General features: G+C 40.2%; 1 protein-coding gene across 1 annotated transcript in view; it reads right to left on the bottom strand.

Annotated features, from left to right (window-relative positions):
• The window catches only part of LOC145398040 (glutamate receptor ionotropic, delta-1-like), a 365881-nt gene that overhangs the window by 37402 nt on the left and 309445 nt on the right, over positions 1–19034 (bottom strand). The window contains exons 4-5 of the mRNA XM_080271002.1: positions 3944–4187; positions 3521–3670 (exon numbers count right to left, since the gene is read on the bottom strand). Coding sequence (XP_080127128.1) covers positions 3521–3670; positions 3944–4187 — 394 coding nt within the window. The remainder of the gene's footprint in view (positions 1–3520; positions 3671–3943; positions 4188–19034) is intronic.

Genomic DNA, 19034 nt, shown 5'->3' with positions numbered 1-19034 from the left:
AAATGGAATCTGAAGGTGAATGTAAGGAAGAGTAAAGTTGTGGTCTTCGAGAGAAATGAAGTTAGTGAACGTACAGTGAGGTTGGATGATGAGGAAATGAAAAATGTGAGTGCGTTTATGTACCTGAGTAGTGTGATGAGTAAGAATGGAAGTTCAGAGGACGTAGTGCTTGAAAGGGTACAGCAAAGAAGAAAGGTCGCTGGTTCTTTGAAGGCAGTGATAAGAAACAGGGAAGTGTGCATGGAAATAAAAAAGTTGCTGCATGACAGTATTGTGATACAAACTCTAATGTATGGAAGTTAGTGGAAATGAGTAATTTGAAAGAAGCATGTGGCGTCACATGGAGAGACAGACTGACAAATGAGGAAGTTAAAGAGCGTTGTGGTGTGGATGTGGATGTGATAGAAAACGTTACGAGAAATACACTGAGGTGGTTTGGTCATATGAAGAGGATGGAGAGCGAGAGACTGACGAGGAGAATGTGTGTGAGTGAGGTGGAGGTGGAGAGAGAGAGAGGGGGAGACCAAGGAAGAGATGGAGGGATGGAGTGGAGAGGTATATGAGAGATGGGGGTGTGACCTGGGAGCAGGGCAGTGAAATGGCGGGGTACACGGCGACATGGAGGCGACTTGTTTGTAGCCACCCTTTACGGTATTAAGGCGTGTGGTAAAAGAAAGAAATCAGACGCACTTTTTCAAAAACTTAGTTGTCCCCTTCTTTGCTGTACTTACCATGAGGGTTTCAGTGATGTTATGGAATTCAAGTTCTAATGTGTAACTGAGCATTCCATGAAGAAGAACCGCTTCTAAACCCATCACTGTCTTTTTTTTTTTTTCACCATTTTCTTGGGGACATATATAAAAACGGTATTTTTAGCTACTTCTTTCAGTATCCACCTTCCACTTAACAAAAATTTACATTATTATTTTTTTGGGCGCTTAATATACAATAAGAATGTTTAAAATCATAAGAATCTAATTATTTTTATAAAATAACTGCATTTTATATTTGCTGATTTTCCGAAATCGGGTCTGTCAGGTCAGATGACAGTGGTACTGTACGTCAATCAGACGATAGTGTTCCAGGGTTAAGGACTACAATATTGCACACACTGAACATCGCCTCTACGAAACAGAGAATACTTCAAAATAATATGTAGATAAGCTTTGATATGGCTGCACTGTTCAAAAAGTAACGCAAATTTATGTCTGTTTTTCTTATGTAGGCTATGCTTTAGAATGGCTTAATTATAGTAATGTACTTGGCCGAATGCTCTTTTTTCAAACTTATCTATGTTGATATTGTTGGTCTTTGCATCTTCAGTTCCCATTCCGATAAGTCGTGGGCTGAGTGGGGCGGGAGGGTCGGGAGTGGCGTCAGCAATTTTGTGGGGCAAGGTACACGTCACCCCACGCTCCTCCCGGTATCTACGCTACAGCTCCAGAAAGACAGGAATTTCAAACACACCGTTCTGTTTCCCCCTTTATCGAGTCACGATCAAAGGAGGGACCTCAAAATTATAGGAGCTGTTCTGGATAAACACATGATCTTTTCTTAACCTAAAAACAACATAAATCCAAATGCATACCGTGAACTCAGTGCCCTGAAAACACCATCAGGCATTACCTGTGAACACCAGGAGGAATTTCTGAAAACAGTATACAAACTCAGCATTAGGATGGCACTGAATGATGGTTGCCCAAACTGATCGTCAACTCACCCACCACAAACAATACACAGAATACCCCAGTAACATCCCTTAGATTTCATCCAGCACTACACTTCAAAAATACATGCACCCAGTGCGATCCAAAGGCTTAAGCCAAACAATAGTTTTGATGAACCACACCAGACATTCTCCCCTCAGTAACTTTCACACCCAGCTAGGCATGAATGCACCGAACCAAATTTCGATGAGGCTATCACTCATCACTGCTTCATTGCTAGCACATAATGCCAGTTCTGTTCACAGCACAATGCATCGCCCAATTCACAGCACAATTACTCGCTTCGAATAGCAATCACAATACAGAACATACATTCCTGCAACGTGACCTCAATAAAAGTTCCATGGGAACCCGCAGTTAATGTGGGCAGTTTCCTACAGTCCACTGAGCTCACGTTCAGTTGATCCTGGAGTTGTAATTACTACTGTTACTAGCCACAGTCAGCCTGTTGATCCAGTTGGTTAGTGTTTTTACTAATTCATTCTTTTACAGCGCAAAAGTTTGGTAAGGTGTCGCATGTGAAATGAAAATAAAAAAAAGTGAAAATAGAATATCAAATATTGACATGACTACCCTGAACTGGTCGAATAGTATTATTAGTTTCTAAATAATTTTCAGTCATTTATCTTCAATTAAATGGCGGTGGCAAGAGATAATTTGCTAGAACCTCCATTTTTCCTTCAAAGCTTTTCAGCCTTGATAACACGAAATATCATGCAACTTTTAAACCTCAATAACATAAAGTATCAAGGACGTTTTCAGCTTTGAAAACGCGAAATATCATGAAACTTTTCAACTTTGATAACACGAAATACCAGGCTCAGCATCATCACTGTCATAGTTCATCCTAAGGCACTGCCATTCCTTTTAGCAACTATTATTAATATATCAAACTAATATTTCCCCTACGTATTCACTTTTGAGTAACAGTATGAATGACTTATAACCGGAATGAGGTGGTGATTGTGTATGGAAAGGCAAGGAGGAGAGAGACCCGAATGAAAAGGAATTCAAGGATGCCAAAGAATGTTGCGAAGGGTGCATGATGATAAGCTACACACACACACACACACACACACACACACACACACACACACACACACAATATTTACTGCACGGTGTTCACCAATGATGTCAAGCATGTAAGGCAGGTGTTTTATTTAGTCATTAAGAGATTAGCCATAACTATAAAATATTAAAATATTAGTATTTTCTCGTTCTGTACTCTTCACCTACTGACAGATGTTTGCACACTAATTTGATGGCGAAAAAGGCAGAAAATATGTTACGGAACTACGCCTTCAATTATGATACATTTTAAATGTCCGGCATGAAACTGGAATGAGAGTATGGGCTGGAAATCCCTTTCCCTTCTTAGTGCTATTGTTGGGCGTGGTGGCCCCTCTGCCAAAGTATTTGCGCTACAAGCAACGTTGTGTCCACAACGTTTTAACACAGGATGAAAGTGGAACATAGAATACACAGTACTCCTCTGAGCACTCTGTCCAAAGATATTAACTTGACTTGCTTTAAGTCTCCCGACACCATGTGAATATGTTAAGTGGTAGGCATTCATTCATATATACTGATATGGCAGCTCCTTGGTGCAGAAAGGAATAGTTTAAGAGGAAGCCACGGAGTATCAGTTATTGCAAATGTGTCAGAATATTGGGCACTCTAATGAGTTGAAAACTGAATATCTTTAGAATTCCATTGCCTTATTCTGTGTTATGGATGCTGAAAAAAAAAAAAAAAAACTGGCTGTCTAAAATTAATCCTGATTAATGACTTACTTGACTTTCTTCTCCGACGAGACTTCCTTTATGAGTCTCGTATATCTTGGCCAGTATTCCAGTCTCCACTAGACGGGTGAGGTGGTCAGACAGGATGGTGGTGTAAGGAGTGTTGCGTCGTAGGAACCACGAGAAGTAACCTTTGTAGAGCTGTGGAGATACACAGTAAATAGGTCATTAACTCTTTATGAACACTTTAAAGTAGACTTCTGTCATTAGCTCTTTATGAAGAATTTATAGTAGACTTCAGTAACATATTCGTTTATATCTGTTGATTGACGCTTTTTTCATTTAAACTACAGTAAAATTGCATACTTATTAAAGAGGGAATAAAAACGAAAGCAATTATGTAACTACCATAACTCTACAGTATCAAGACATTTTGCGAGAAAGACAGAAGAGACACAAGGGAATGATATTAACCTTTTCATCCATAATGTAGGTAGAACGAGTGATCCCTTTTTTATACTGGGTGAAGACGAGGTAATCGTACGAGACGATAACGGCATGCGTACCCTTATGAACTTGTTCTAGTAGGAATCCGTAACGGTCCGACAAATCAGTGTGAGTGTCTAAAAACAGTTTTTTTCCCAGGGCAGCCAGGGTGGGGTTGCTGGAGGACTTCATGTCTTCATACATGTAACCTCCGTGGTCAAGCATGCTTGGTCTTCGTGGGAACAGGACAGGAAGGACAAAATAATAGGAGGTTAATAAGGAGGAAAATATATATATATATATATATATATATATATATATATTAAGTAGATCTGGCTTATCATCATCCATTTAGCACAAATGTATATAGCTGGTGTTTTGCAGGATTGTCCATATATTGCGTCAAATATGCCAAGTAGGTTACGTGTCTCAACCGTCCCCGCAACACACAAGAATAACCAATCTGATGAGGATAGATTACATGGCTCACTCTGTATAATACTCGTACCTGTTATACAGTAGTTTCAGCAAATGGTCAGGTTTGACTGTATGTAACTGAGTGACTGTTACGTTCTTAGTACAGAATAACTAATCTTCAAGAAGAGTGGAATACAAAAACCCACACTGGCAGACGAAAAAAGATGTATTCCAAACAATTTCGGCGACAGCTGTCGCCCTCTTCAGTGGATCTACAGACCAAGAGTGGTACAGACAAATGCTGAGAAGCTGCTTATATGCAGGGTGAGGACACGTTTTCCCAACCACACCTGATGTGACCTCACCAGACTCTCCCTCTACTCTGTCCACGACCTGAGTGAGGGATTACAAGGGGCGGCAAGGACCTTACCACTAATCCTCTCATCACTGGATCTAATTTATACATTCCTTCACTATGGTTAAAATTATTATATCTCTCTATACATACAGCTTCCACAATCCTACGTTTCTTATAGTTTCTACATTTTTGTACAATATTTGACTAGAATTCCAGTCGATTCTATGGTCGTTTTCCGAAAAGTGAACGTACACCTCGTTATTTATGTTGCCTATCTTAGAAGCATACTTGTGTTCCTTAATGCCAGTGTCCAAATCCCTTCCCGTTTCACCAATATAAACCAAATCACAGTCTCTACATGGAATTTTGTATACCCCTGCAGTATTGTTACTAATTGGTTTATTCTTTACCAGCATTGATCTTAAGGTGGAAGTATATCTAAGTGCAAAGTTTACATCCAAATCATGACTCACAGACTTCACCAAGCTAAGATTTGACACATACGGAACCGTGATGTATGGCTTATTTTGCCGACTTTGTGATGTTGGTCTAGGTACAAAAAAGGCTTTTCTGGCTTTAAAATACGCTTGCCTTGTAAACCAACTGGGATATTTTAGATCTAAAAATATTTTCCATATCTTGGCATTTTCCGTATCCAGATGGGGACTACTAATTCTGAGTGCTCTAAGAAACATAGAAGAAATAACTGACATTTTAGTGGAACTGTGGTGATATGAATAATAATGTATATACCTATTGCACTGGGTTGGTTTCCTGTATACAGAAAAGCTAAGTGTCCCAAGTTCATCCCTGTACACAAATACATCTAAAAATGAAAGGGAACCATTATTTTCCCATTCAACTTTAAATTTAATTGAGGGAACCAGTGCATATAATTTTGTAAGAAACTCGTCAAAGTTAGCGTATACGTCTGGCCAAAATGAAAACATAATCAACATACCTATAGAGAGTAGAGGGAGAGTCTGGTGAGGTCACATCAGGTGTGGTTGGGAAAACGTGTCCTCACCCTGCATATAAGCAGCTTCTCAGCATTTGTATGTACCACTCTTGGTCTGTAGATCCACTGAAGAGGGCGACAGCTGTCGCCGAAACTGGAATACATCTTTTTTCGTCTGCCAGTGTGGGTTTTTGTATCCTATTTCATGGTCACGATAGTGTGACTCTTCAGCCTCCAAGAAGAGGCTGGACGTTATTCCTCTGTCTGTCTATCTGTCTGTCTGTCTGTCTGTCCGTCTGTCTGTCTGTCTGTCCGTCTGTCTGTCTCTTTCTCTCTCTCTCTCTCTCTCTCTCTCTCTCTCTCTCTCTCTCTCTTCCTTCTCTACATCCAGCCTCACTGCATCCATCCTGCACTCACTTTAATTACGCCCCTCCTTTTCCCCTCGTCCTCTTTCTCCCTCTCACACCATCATATACTCCCATAATGTTGCTCTTTTGTTCCTGTCTAATGAAAATTCAGGTCAAATCAAAACAGATGTATCTCCCTACCGAACAACTTTCCAAATATTTCTGATGTTCTTTCAAGCTGTCTTCATAATAACTTGTTATTTACGGATATGTAAGCCATGCATCTCCAAATATATCAACCTCTTTCCTTAGCACATAAAGATTTCTTGCAACCCTAACCCTTGACTTCACTTCATATTCACAACAAATCAGAGTAATATTTTGAGAATTGTTGCGCTATCGCCTCTGATATACCTTATCCTATGTATATAAATCTTTGAAAAGAAACAACTTAATCTTATGAAATTTAGACGTATCTTCAGCTTATTTGGAACTATTATTTACCCACACAAGAATGTTACCGGTGTTTGAGAGACACAATAGTCTCAATTGGACGAAAACATTCTTCATTTTTTACTGAAGAATGAATATTGTAAATCCATGCACTGAGTAGCGAGGTGAAATGAGGAAATAATGGAGTAAAGCAGAGGAATTAGGTATGAGAGAGAGAGAGAGAGAGAGAGAGAGAGAGAGAGAGAGAGAGAGAGAGAGAGAGAGAGAAAGGGGGTATACATTTACGTATTCCCTGGTAATGGCAAGTTGGTGTTCAAGAAAGTAGTATGGATTTGTGTTCATCGTAGTGACTCATGGTTCTGAACAATATGTAATGCAGTCTTCAAAATGGGAAACATAAAGGCGTTAATGGATGACACTAATCTTTATCAGAACCATTCATATCCCGTGTAACTGAATGTTGGAGGTTCGGAGATGTGTGTTAATCGTGTCAGCTGCGTGAGGCCTTCTTTATTATATTCTTGGTGGATACAAACCATTCTTTTTTTTTTTCTTTGGAAAACCGCCTTGTCTTGAAAAGGATGAATATGAAGTGTTAAACAACAGTAATTATAATTACTGTTCAAGTAAGTAAAGCAGGAAAGAACACTTAAACAGGTAGTTTTGGGTGGTAGAGCACAGCACCAAAACTGATACTGTATTTCGGAAGCTAGTAAAACCCGCAGCAGACCTACGCACAGTTACTGGCTTTGATAACTGTTACAGTGGCTGGCGCGTTTTGGTAGATGTGACAGCAGTGTGTTACTTTAGTGTCAATGAATGTAATAGTATTTATGTAATATTTTGCCCTGTCCCCCTGTGTCGTTAATGCACCAGTTCAGGGACGCTGCAGATATGCGGCCAACTAATCAGCTACTCCTGCATTGTGCATTTGTGTGTGCATGTAGGTAAGTATGACCAGTACCCCTACACCACCCCTCTATAAGAGGCTAGGATCCCATCCTTCAGAAAGATACAGTGGCACAGTGAGAAAGATACAGTGGCACAGTGACATAGTGACACATTATAACTGACTGCATTTCTGAATGTTGGAACATCAAGAACAACAACAACAGCAACAACTTTCCTTGCCTAATTTGTTCAAATAAAACAGTAAATCATGATAAATGCACTCAACTAGCGTGAATTTCTTTTGGCAGAAGAATCTCCTAATCCACCTATCAATCTATCGATCTGTCTATATATCTATCTCTGGGATGATTCAACAGATTCCATGTTTTTCCTAGACAAGAAGGTCCATTTTATTTTCCTCTCTTTATATATATATATATATATATATATATATATATAGAGAGAGAGAGAGAGAGAGAGAGAGAGAGAGAGAGAGAGAGAGAGAGAGAGAGAGAGAGAGATAGACATAGATATAGATATATAGATATAAACATATATCTCTATATATATATATATATATATATATATATATATATATATATATATATATATATTGTTACATAGCCTATGATTTCATCATCCTTTGTGTAGTTTTAACGCTCAGTATGCTGCATGTTTGATCACGAGCGTGTTCTGCCTCAGTCCCCCCCTTCTACCGTTATAGTAGAGTAAGTCGTTCTCTCTGTTATACTTTACGGGATTTTCAGCTCTCTGTCCCCATGGCTTCATTTGCGCGTCCCTCTTACAAGTTGTATCAGGCTCTGCGGGCCCCTATATAATGAGCTCAGTCTCTGCATCATTGCCACTTAGATCTGCTCCTCATTTTGTTCACATCTCTGTCCTCCCCTGTACAGATATTATTATTGTGAGTGCTCAAGAAATCTCCAAACATCTAGCAGCTGTGTGTAATTTGAGTATAACTGTTGTATTTTTTCTTGTACTGTGTAGAATAAAGTTAATTCTTAGGCCTAGTGAGATTTGTGATTAATGTAGAGTTTTATATCAGTCATTTTTGATAATAGTTTGTATCTGTAATAATTTATCTGGCATTCACTGAGTATTATCTGGTATCTCATTTTATCAGGGCTGACTTAGATAAATTTACTCTTGCTAATTTCGTGTTAATAGAGGCTATCGCAGTTAACCATATATTTAACCTGTTTTTGCCATTACATTATCCTTATGAGTCCTGAATGTTTTGTTGTTAGTTTGTGCATTAAACTTTAACTTGTAATTTTACCTAACGCTTTTGTTTTGAACCTGGAACTTTACGGGACAGTAGTGACTCTCAGTATTCTCACTTAAAGTGTACGTTATCTTTCTCTGTTCCGTAACATAAATTTGGCGACCTCATATCAGGATATTCAGGATATTATCATAAGGATATTGCTTGATATTTTGTGACTGTTACTTATTAATTATGTCTACTATTACTACACTTGATGAAGCCAAGGACTTTTTGTCAAATGTGCAAACAGTGTGTGATATAGAAAAGAGAACAAAGAATGAACTTAAGATTGTTGCTCAACAATTGGGATTTGTTGGTCGCTCTCATCAGTCTAAAGATCAAATTGTTGCCATGATTAATGAAAGCTTGTTTAATGTAACTCCTCCAACTGAGCAAACGCAGATTGAATTAGCTAAGTTACAGCTAGCCCTGCAGGAGGCTCGTGTTAATGAGGCAAATGCTCGTATTGAAGAGGCACAGGTACAGGCTCAGGCACAAATTGAACTTGCCAGGATTCAGGCAGACCATGAGTATCGCATGAAACAAGAAGGAGCTGGATCATCTAGCTCTGATGATTTTGATGTGGCTAAAAATGTTAAACTTGTCCCTCCTTTTAATGAATCTGATTTAACAAAGTATTTTCAGTTGTTTGAGAGGGTAGCTACAGGTTTTAATTGCCCTAAGGAGTATTGGCCAGTACTCCTTCAAACTGTTCTCACCGGTAAAGCTCAAGTAACTTAAGCATCTTTGCCTCAGGATCAATCTGATAATTATGATGTAGTTAAGAGCTTGATTCTTAAGGCCTATGAGCTTGTTCCTGAAGCCTATAGAGTAAAATTTAGGACAACTTACAAGCAAGATAAGCAATCCCATGTTGAGTATGCAAAAATCAAAGAAGATCTGTTAGAGCAGTGGTTAAATTCTAAGAATGTGGATTCTGATTTTGACAAATTTAAGCAGATGATTTTCCTGGAGGACTTCAAAAGGTGTATTTATAAAGATGTAAGCCTATATCTTGATGAGAAAAGAATAGATAATTTGTCTGATGCTGCAGTTTTAGCTGATGAGTATGTTCTCACTCACAAGAGATATTCTAGAGAAAAAGGGAAAGCTGAGAGTAAGTACGTTGCCTCTACTCAGAGTACAGGTAACAGGAAAGAGAATAAGGATGATGTTTCTCAGGAAGTAAATACCAGCTTCACCTCTAGATTTCAGAAAAGTAAATGTACTTATTGTAGTAAGCTTGGTCATACTACGGAGAGATGTTTCAGGAGACAGCGTGATGTGAACAAAAGGAGTCTTTAAATATTCAGTCAATTGGTCTAGTGTCCACTCTTGAGAGTTCCCAGAATTCTTTAACTGAGTTAACTGAACCTGCTTTGAGGGGTAACTTAAATTCTCATGATGGAGCTCCTCTTTTGAGCAGTAACGTGGGTGACACTCTCAAGAGTTCATGTGCTAATTTCCTGTCTGATGGTTTTGTCAGTCCTCTGGACAGTAATGACAGGAAATCAGTTCAAATATATCGTGATATAGGTGCTTGCCAATCCCTTATGCTGACCAGTGTTCTAGGCTCTAATGTTAATTCCTCTGATGAAACTGTAATCTTACAAGGTGTAGGGAATATTTATTTCTCTGTCCCTCTGTGCAGAGTGAATTTAGAGTCTGGTTTTGTTAATGGTTCTATTATGGTTGGGTTGGTTGAGACACTCCCAATGTCAGGTGTAACTTTCTTACTTGGAAATGATATTGGTGGAAGTCAAGTGTGTCCAGCTCCTCAGTTGTCTAGTGAGCCAGTGGCTGTGTCCCTGGATTGTGATGTCCCTGATGTGTTCCCTGCATGTGCTGTCACTAGGGCTAAGTCTAAAGTTACTGGTGATTTAGAGGATAATGATGATGATGATGTTATCCTAGCTGACACTTTTCTTGCTAATTTGGACCACTCACCAGATGAGGCAATACCCCGTAGTGTTGATAATTTGTCTCGTCAAGAGTTGGTTGAGTTGCAGTTGCTGACCCTGAGTTGAAAGGTCTAGCTAACTCTGCTTACAGTGAGGAAGAGTCAGCCGGTGCTTCTACTTGTTATTATGCAAAGTCAGGAGTACTTATGAGGAAGTGGAGACCCCCAACAGCATCAGCCGACTGTGAATGGGAGGTTGTACATCAAGTTGTCATCCCTAGTGTTTGTAGGCAGGATATCATTCGAGTGGCTCATGATTCCAGTTTGGCAGGACACCTTGGAGTGAGGAAGACTGTGGCACGCATTTTGAAACACTTCTACTGGCCAGGTATCTTCAGGGATGTTTCCTGGTATTGTAAGTCTTGTCACACCTGTCAAGTTGTGGGGAAGTGTAATCAGACTGAAAAGGTTGCACCTCTAGTTCCCATTCCTCCTTTTGAGGCGCCTTTCACCCGTGTGTTGGTGGATATTGTGGGCCCTCTTCCTAAGACTTCTTCAGGATTTTCTTATGTGTTGACCCTGATTGATATGGCTACTCGTTATCCTGAAGCCATTCCACTTAGAAATATCTCAGCAAAGAACGTGGTTAAGGAAATGCTAGGGTTCTTCACAAAGTTTGGTCTGCCCAAGGAGGTACAGTCAGACCGAGGAAGTAATTTCATGTCAAATGTTTTCAAGCAGTCTCTGAAAGAGTTGGGCATCACCAAGATCACGTCTTCAGCTTACCATCCCCAGACCCAAGGAGCATTGGAGAGATATCATCAAACACTCAAATCGATGCTCAAGAAATACTGTTTGGAACATCAGAAAGACTGGGATAAAGGTCTTCCATTCGTTGTGTTTGCCGCAAGAGAATCTCCAAATGAATCACTGGGCTTCTCACCTTTTGAACTACTGTTTGGCCATGAAGTAAGAGGACCCCTTAAGTTAATCAAGGAATGCTGGCTGTCGGAGGAAGATGACGTCAACCTGCTGGAGTATGTGATGAAGTTCAAAGAACGGCTGTCCACTGCTTTACAGCTGGCGAGAGAGAATTTAGGAGCTGCTCAGGAGAAGATGAAGACTTGGTATGATAAGAAGTCCAGGTTACGCCACTTTCAGCCAGGAGATCAGGTTTTGATTCTGCTACCAGTTCATGGGCAACCTCTTCAAGCCAAGTTTAGTGGTCCTTATTTCGTGGAGAAGAAACTCAGTGATGTCAACTATGTCATCGCCACACCAGATCGTAGAAAGAACAAGCAACTATGTCACATCAACATGCTAAAGTTATATCACAGGCGGGACGAAAATAACCCAGTTTGCACTGTAGCTGTTCCACCCGAGTCTGCAAGTGAAGCTCTCCCATGCAGTATGAGCCTGAGTGATAGTTTGGGGAAGAATCCTGATATCATGAATGATCTCCAGACTAAGCTTTCTCATCTACCACCCAAGGAAAGGCAGAAGTTTTCGGCATTACTGCAGGAGTACCCGCAAGTGTTCCGTGCTACTCCAGGAAGAACCACTGTGTTGATGCATGATGTCGATGTTGGAGACGCAAAGCCAATTAAATTGCCTCCTTACCGTGTGAACCCAGTGAAAGTTCCTCTCATCCAGAAGGAGCTTGGCTACCTGTTGGACCACAAGATGATTGAACCCTGTCAGAGCGAGTGGAGTTCTCCTGTCACTCTGGTCCCTAAGCCAGGTGGGTCACAGCGGCTTTGCATTGACTACAGACGTCTTAATCAGATAACTAAAACAGACACTTACCCTCTCCCTCGTGTGGAAGATTGCATAGACAAGATCGGAAAGGCTAGGTACATAAGTAAGTTTGATTTGTTAAAGGGATACTGGCAAGTACCTATGACTGAACGTGCTAGGGAGAACTCATGTTTTGTAACACTAGGAAAGACCTTTGCATGGTCTGTAATGCCATATACAGATTGTTTTAGAGTAATAAGAAATTTCCTTTGTAAATTTCTTTTTTCTTTGTGGGGAGGTGTTACATAGCCTATGATTTCATCATCCTTTGTGTAATTTTAACGCTCAGTATGCTGCATGTTTGATCACGAGCGTGTTCTGCCTCAGTCCCCCCCTTCTACCGTTATAGTAGAGTAAGTCGTTCTCTCTGTTATACTTTGCGGGATTTTCAGCTCTCTGTCCCCATGGCTTCATTTGCGCGTCCCTCTTACAAGTTGTATCAGGCTCTGCCGGCCCCTATATAATGAGCTCAGTCTCTGCATCATTGCCACTTAGATCTGCTCCTCATTTTGTTCACATCTCTGTCCTCCCCTGTACAGATATTATTATTGTGAGTGCTCAAGAAATCTCTAAACATCTAGCAGCTGTGTGTAATTTGAGTATAACTGTTGTATTTTTTCTTGTACTGTGTAGCATAAGGTTAATTCTTAGGCCTAGTGAGATTTGTGATTAATGTAGAGTTTTATATCAGTCATTTTTGATAATAGTTTGTAGGCCTATCTGTAATAATTTATCTGGCATTCACTGAGTATTATCTGGTATCTCATTTTATCAGGGCTGACTTAGATAAATTTACTCTTGCTAATTTCTTGTTAATAGAGGCTATTGCAGTTAACCATATATTTAACCTGTTTTTGCCATTACATTATCCTTTTGAGTCCTCAATGTTTTGTTGTTAGTTTGTGCATTAAACTTTAACTTGTAATTTTACCTAACTCTTTTGTTTTGAACCTGGAACTTTACGGGACAGTAGTGACTCTCAGTATTCTCACTTAAAGTGTACGTTATCTTTCCCTGTTCCGTAACAATATATATATATATATATATATATATATATATATATCTATAACTATTTATCTATATATATATATATTGTTACATAGCCTATGATTTCATCATCCTTTGTGTAATTCTAACGTACAGTATGCTGCATGTTTGATCACGAGCGTGTTCTACCTCACTCCCCCCCTCCTCCCTTACAGTAGAGTAAGTCGTTCTTTCTGTTGTTCAGAGAAGGATTGTCAACTCTTTGTCCCCATGGCTTCATTTGCGCGTCCTTCTTACAAGTTCTATCAGGCTCTGCCGGCCCCTATATAATGAGCTCAGTCTCTGCATCATTGCCACTTAGATCTACTCCTCATTTTGTTAACATCTCTGTCCTCCCCTGTACAGTTATTATTGTGAGTGCTCAGGAAGTCTCCAACCATCTAGCAGCTGTGTAATTTGAGTATAACTGTTATTGCATTTTTTCTTGTACTGTGTAGCGTAAGGTGTTAATTCTTAGGCCTAGTAAGGTTTTTGTGATTCATGGGTTTTGGGTGTCAGCCCTTATTAATAATATTTTGTATCTGTAATAATATATCTTGCTTTCACTGAGTATTATCTGGTATCATTTTATCAGTGCTGACTTAGATAAATTCACTCATGCTAATTTCGTGTTAATAGAGGCTATTGCAGTTAACCATATATTTAACCTGTTTTTTGCCATTACATTATCCTTATGAGTCCTGAATGTTTTATTGTTATTTTGAGCATTCAACTCTAACTTGTAATTTTACCTAACTCTTTTGTTTTGAACTTGGAACTTTACGGGACAGTAGTGATTTTTAGTATCCTCACTTAAAGTGTACATTATCTTTCTCTGTTCCGTAACATAAATTTGGCGACCTCTTATCAGGATATTCAGGATATTATCATAAGGATATTGCTTGATATTTTATGACTGTGATTTATTCATGATGTCTACTATTACTACACTTGATGAAGCCAAAGATTTTTTGTCAAATGTGCAAACAGTGTGTGATGTAGAAAACAGAACAAAGATTGAACTTAAGCTTCTTGCTCAACAATTGGGAATTGCAGTTCACTCTCATCATTCTAAAGATCAAATTGTTGGCATGATTAATAAAAGCTTGTTTAATGTAACTCCTCCAAATGAGCAAACGCAGATTGAAATAGCTAAGTTACAGCTAGCTCTGCAGGAGGCTCGTGTTAAGGAAGCTGAGTTTCAGGCTTGTGCTAAGGAGGCTGAGTCTCAGGCTAAGGAGGCGGAGTCTCAGGCTCGTATTCAGGAGGCTGAATTTCAGGCAAATGCTCGTATTCAGGAGGCACAGGCACAGGCTCAGGCACAAATTGAACTAGCTAGGATTCAGGCAGACCATGAGTATCGCATGAAACAAGGTGGAACTAGATCATCTAGCTCTGATGATTTTGATGTGGCTAAAAATGTTAAACTTGTCCCTCCTTTTAATGAATCTGATTTAACAAAGTATTTTCAGTTGTTTGAGAGGGTAGCTACAGGTTTTAATTGGCCCCTAGAGTATTGGCCAGTACTCCTTCAAACTGTTCTCACCGGTAAAGCTCAAGTAACTTATGCATCTTTGCCTCAGGATCAGTCTGATAATTATGATGTAGTTAAGAGCTTGATTCTTAAGGCCTATGAGCTTGTTCCTGAAGCCTATAGAGTAAAATTTAGGACAACTTATAAGCAAGATAAGCAATCCCATGTTGAGTATGCAAAAATCAAAGAAGATCTGTTAGAGCAGTGGTTAAATTCTACGAATGTGGATTCTGATTTTGACAAATTTAAGCAGATGATTTTGCTGGAGGACTTCAAAAGGTGTAGGAATAATGATATAAGCCTATATCTTGATGAGAAAAGAATAGATAATTTGTCTTATGCTGTAGTTTTAGCTGATGAATATGTTCTCACTCAGAAGAGATATTCTGAAGAAAAAGGGAAAGCTGAGAGTAAGTACGTTGCCTCTACTCAGAGTACAGGTAACAGGAAAGAGAATAAAGATGATGTTTCTCAGGAATTAAATACCAGCTTCACCTCTAGATTTCAGAAAAGTAAATGTACTTATTGTAGTAAGCTTGGTCATACTTCGGAGAAATGTTTCAGGAGACAGCGTGATGTGAACAAAGAGGAGTCTTTAAATATTCAGTCAATTGGTCTAGTGTCCACCCTTGAGAGTTCCCAGAATTCTTTAACTGAGTTAACTGAACCTGCTTTGAGGGGTAAATTAACCCGTCACGTCCCGAGGTTTTCTGCACGTCCGACATCCCCCAGTCCCGAGGTATTTTCGAAAAAAAATTTTTTGGCTAAAACCTTCGCTTTTGGTGAGAAACATCGAAAAATCATAGAGAAATCGCTCACCTGAGGTTTAAAGTACCCAATCCATGTAGGAGTTCTTCCTTACCTGACTGGGTTTTCTAACATGCTGGCACGAAAGAAAACGAGTTCTATGGGAGGGTAACTACTTTATCACTCATAAACGGTATTTATTTATTTACTTGGTGCGAAAGTATATGTAGTATGAGAGTATATTGGTTTTCAAGCAGTAATAAAGGCATTATAAGCATTTTTTCACTCACTAACTAATCACCATACCTGACCTTTTTTTGCCACATTACCTGATCATTATTTCTGGCTGTTTCTTCTTCTAATGCTATGTAAACATTGTCCTCCACATTGTCATCGGTTGGGGAATCACTCTGGCCCTGAATATCTTTACTAGCCAGGTCACTGGTAACAGGTCCTTTGCCAAGACAATGGCGTGATAGGGAGAGGGGGGAGGTTATGCAGTGTAAGGCATTGTCCCTGCTAGACATCTTGTAGAGGAATAGAGGAAGGTGTCCCGTGTATACATACGAAAAATCACGCGCGAAAATTGTAAATTGTGCACATTAGGGACCTTGCAATTGCACGACGTACTGGTACGTCGCCAGGACTGGCAAATGCAAATCGTTGCAACGTACCCATATGTCGACGGGATGGGGCGGGTTAAATTCTCATGATGGAGCTCCTCTTTTGAGCAGTAACGTGGGCGACACTCTCAAGAGTTCATGTGCTAATTTCCTGTCTGAAGGTTTTGTCAGTCCTCTGGACAGTAATGACAGGAAATCAGTTAAAATATATCGTGATATAGGTGCTTCCAATCCCTTATGCTGACCAGTGTTCTAGGCTCTAATGTTAATTCCTTTGATGAAACTGTAATCTTACAAGGTGTAGGGAATAATTACTTCTCTGTCCCTCTGTGCAGAGTGAATTTAGAGTCTGGTTTTGTTAATGGTTCCATTATGGTTGGGTTGGTTGAGACACTCCCAATGTCAGGTGTAACTTTCTTACTTGGAAATGATATTGGTGGAAGTCAAGTGTGTCCAGCTCCTCAGTTGTCTAGTGAGCCAGTGGCTGCGACCCAGGATTGCGATGTCTCTGATGTGTTCTCTGCATGTGCTTTCCCTGGAGCTAAGTCTAAAGTTATTGGTGACATAGAGGATGATGATGATGATGATGTTATCCTAGCTGACACTTTTCTTGCTAATTTGGACCACTCACCAGATGAGGCAGTACCCCGTAGTGTTGATAATTTGTCTCGTCAAGAGTTGATTGAGTTGCAGGTTGCTGACCCTGAGTTGAAAGTTCTAGCTAACTCTGCTTGCAGTGAGAAAGAGTCAGCTGGTGCTTCTACTTGTTATTATATAAAGTCAGGAGTACTTATGAGGAAGTGGAGACCCCCAACAGCATCAGCCGACTGTGAGTGGGAGGTTGTACATCAAGTTGTCATCCCTCGTGTTTGTAGGCAGGATATTAGAGTGGCTCATGATTCCAGTTTGGCAGGACACCTTGGAGTGAGGAAGACTGTGGCACACATTTTGAAACACTTCTACTGGCCAGGTATCTTCAGGGATGTTTCCTGGTATTGTAAGTCTTGTCACACCTGTCAAGTTGTGGGGAAGTGTAATCAGACCAAAAAGGTTGCACCTCTAGTTCCCATTCCTCCTTTTGAGGCGCCTTTCACCCGTGTGTTGGTGGATATTGTGGGCCCTCTTCCTAAGACTTCTTCAGGATTTTCTTATGTGTTGACCCTGATTGATATGGCTACTCGTTATCCTGAAGTCATTCCACTTAGAAATATCTCAGCAAAGAATGTGGTTAAGGAAATGCTAGGGTTCTTCACAAAGTTTAGTCTGCCCAAGGAGGTACAGTCAGACCGTGGAAGTAATTTCATGTCAAATGTTTTCAAGCAGTCTCTGAAAGAGTTGGGCATCACCCAGATCACGTCTTCAGCTTACCATCCCCAGACCCAAGGAGCGTTGGAGAGATATCATCAAACACTCAAATCGATGCTCAAGAAATACTGTTTGGAACATCAGAAAGACTGGGATAAATGTCTTCCATTCGTTGTATTTGCCGCAAGAGAATCTCCAAATGAATCACTGGGCTCCTCACCTTTTGAACTACTGTTTGACCATGAAGTAAAAGGACCCCTTAAGCTACTCAAGGAATGCTGGCTGTCGGAGGAAGATGACGTCAACCTGCTGGAGTATGTGATGAAGTTCAAAGAACGGCTGTCCACTGCTTTACAACTGGCATGAGAGAATTTAGGAGCTGCTCAGGAGAAGATGAAGGCTTAGTATGATAAGAAGTCCAGGTTACACCACTTTCAGCCAGGAGATCAGGTTTTGATTCTGCTACCAGTGCATGGGCAACATCTTCAAACCAAGTTTAGTGGTCCTTATTTCGTGGAGAAGAAACTCAGTGATGTCAACTATGTCATCGCCACACCAGATCGTAGAAAGAACAAGCAACTTTGTCACATCAACATGCTAAAGTTATATCACAGGCGGGACGAAAATAACCCAGTTTGCACTGTAGCTGTTCCACTCGAGTCTGCAAGTGAAGTTCTCCCATGCAGCATGAACCTGAGTGATAATTTGGGGAAGAATCCTAATATCATGAATGATCTCCAGACTAAGCTTTCTCATCTACCTCCCGAGGAAAGGCAGGAGTTTTCGGCATTACTGCAGGAGTACCCGCAAGTGTTCCGTGCCACTCCAGGAAGAACCACTGTGTTGATGCATGATGTCGATGTTGGAGACGCAAAGCCAATTAAACTGCCTCCTTACCGTGTGAACCCAGTGAAAGTTCCTCTCATCCAGAAGGAGCTTGGCTACCTGTTGGACCACAAGATGATTGAGCCCTGTCAGAGCGAGTGGAGTTCTCCTGTCACTCTTGTCCCTAACCCAGGTGGGTCACAGCGGCTTTGCATCGACTACAGACGTGTTAATCAGATAACCAAAACAGACATTTACCCTCTCCCTCGCGTGGAAGATTGCATAGACAAGATTGGAAAGGCTAGGTACATAAGTAAGTTTGATTTGTTAAAGGGATACTGGCAAGTACCTATGACTGAACGTGCTAGGGAGATCTCATATTTTGTAACACTAGGAAAGACTTTTGCTTGTTTTGTAATGCCATATGGTATGAAGAATGCACCAGCCACATTTCAGAAGCTCATGAAAGTTCTTACAGAGGGTTTGGCAGGGTGTGTTGTTTATATTGATGATGTATTAATCTTCAGTGACAACTGGAAAGATCACCTATGCCATGTCAGTAAAATTCTTGAGCCTTTGGTTCAGGCTAATCTTGTAGCTAATTTATCAA

Source organism: Coenobita brevimanus, chromosome 44 (assembly GCF_032717465.1).
Source record: "Coenobita brevimanus isolate Jiangsu-jjx chromosome 44, ASM3271746v2, whole genome shotgun sequence".
Classification (NCBI taxonomy): Eukaryota; Metazoa; Arthropoda; class Malacostraca; order Decapoda; family Coenobitidae; genus Coenobita; species Coenobita brevimanus.
Note: the sequence above shows the minus strand (reverse complement) of the source record. Positions and strands in the feature narration are given on the sequence as shown.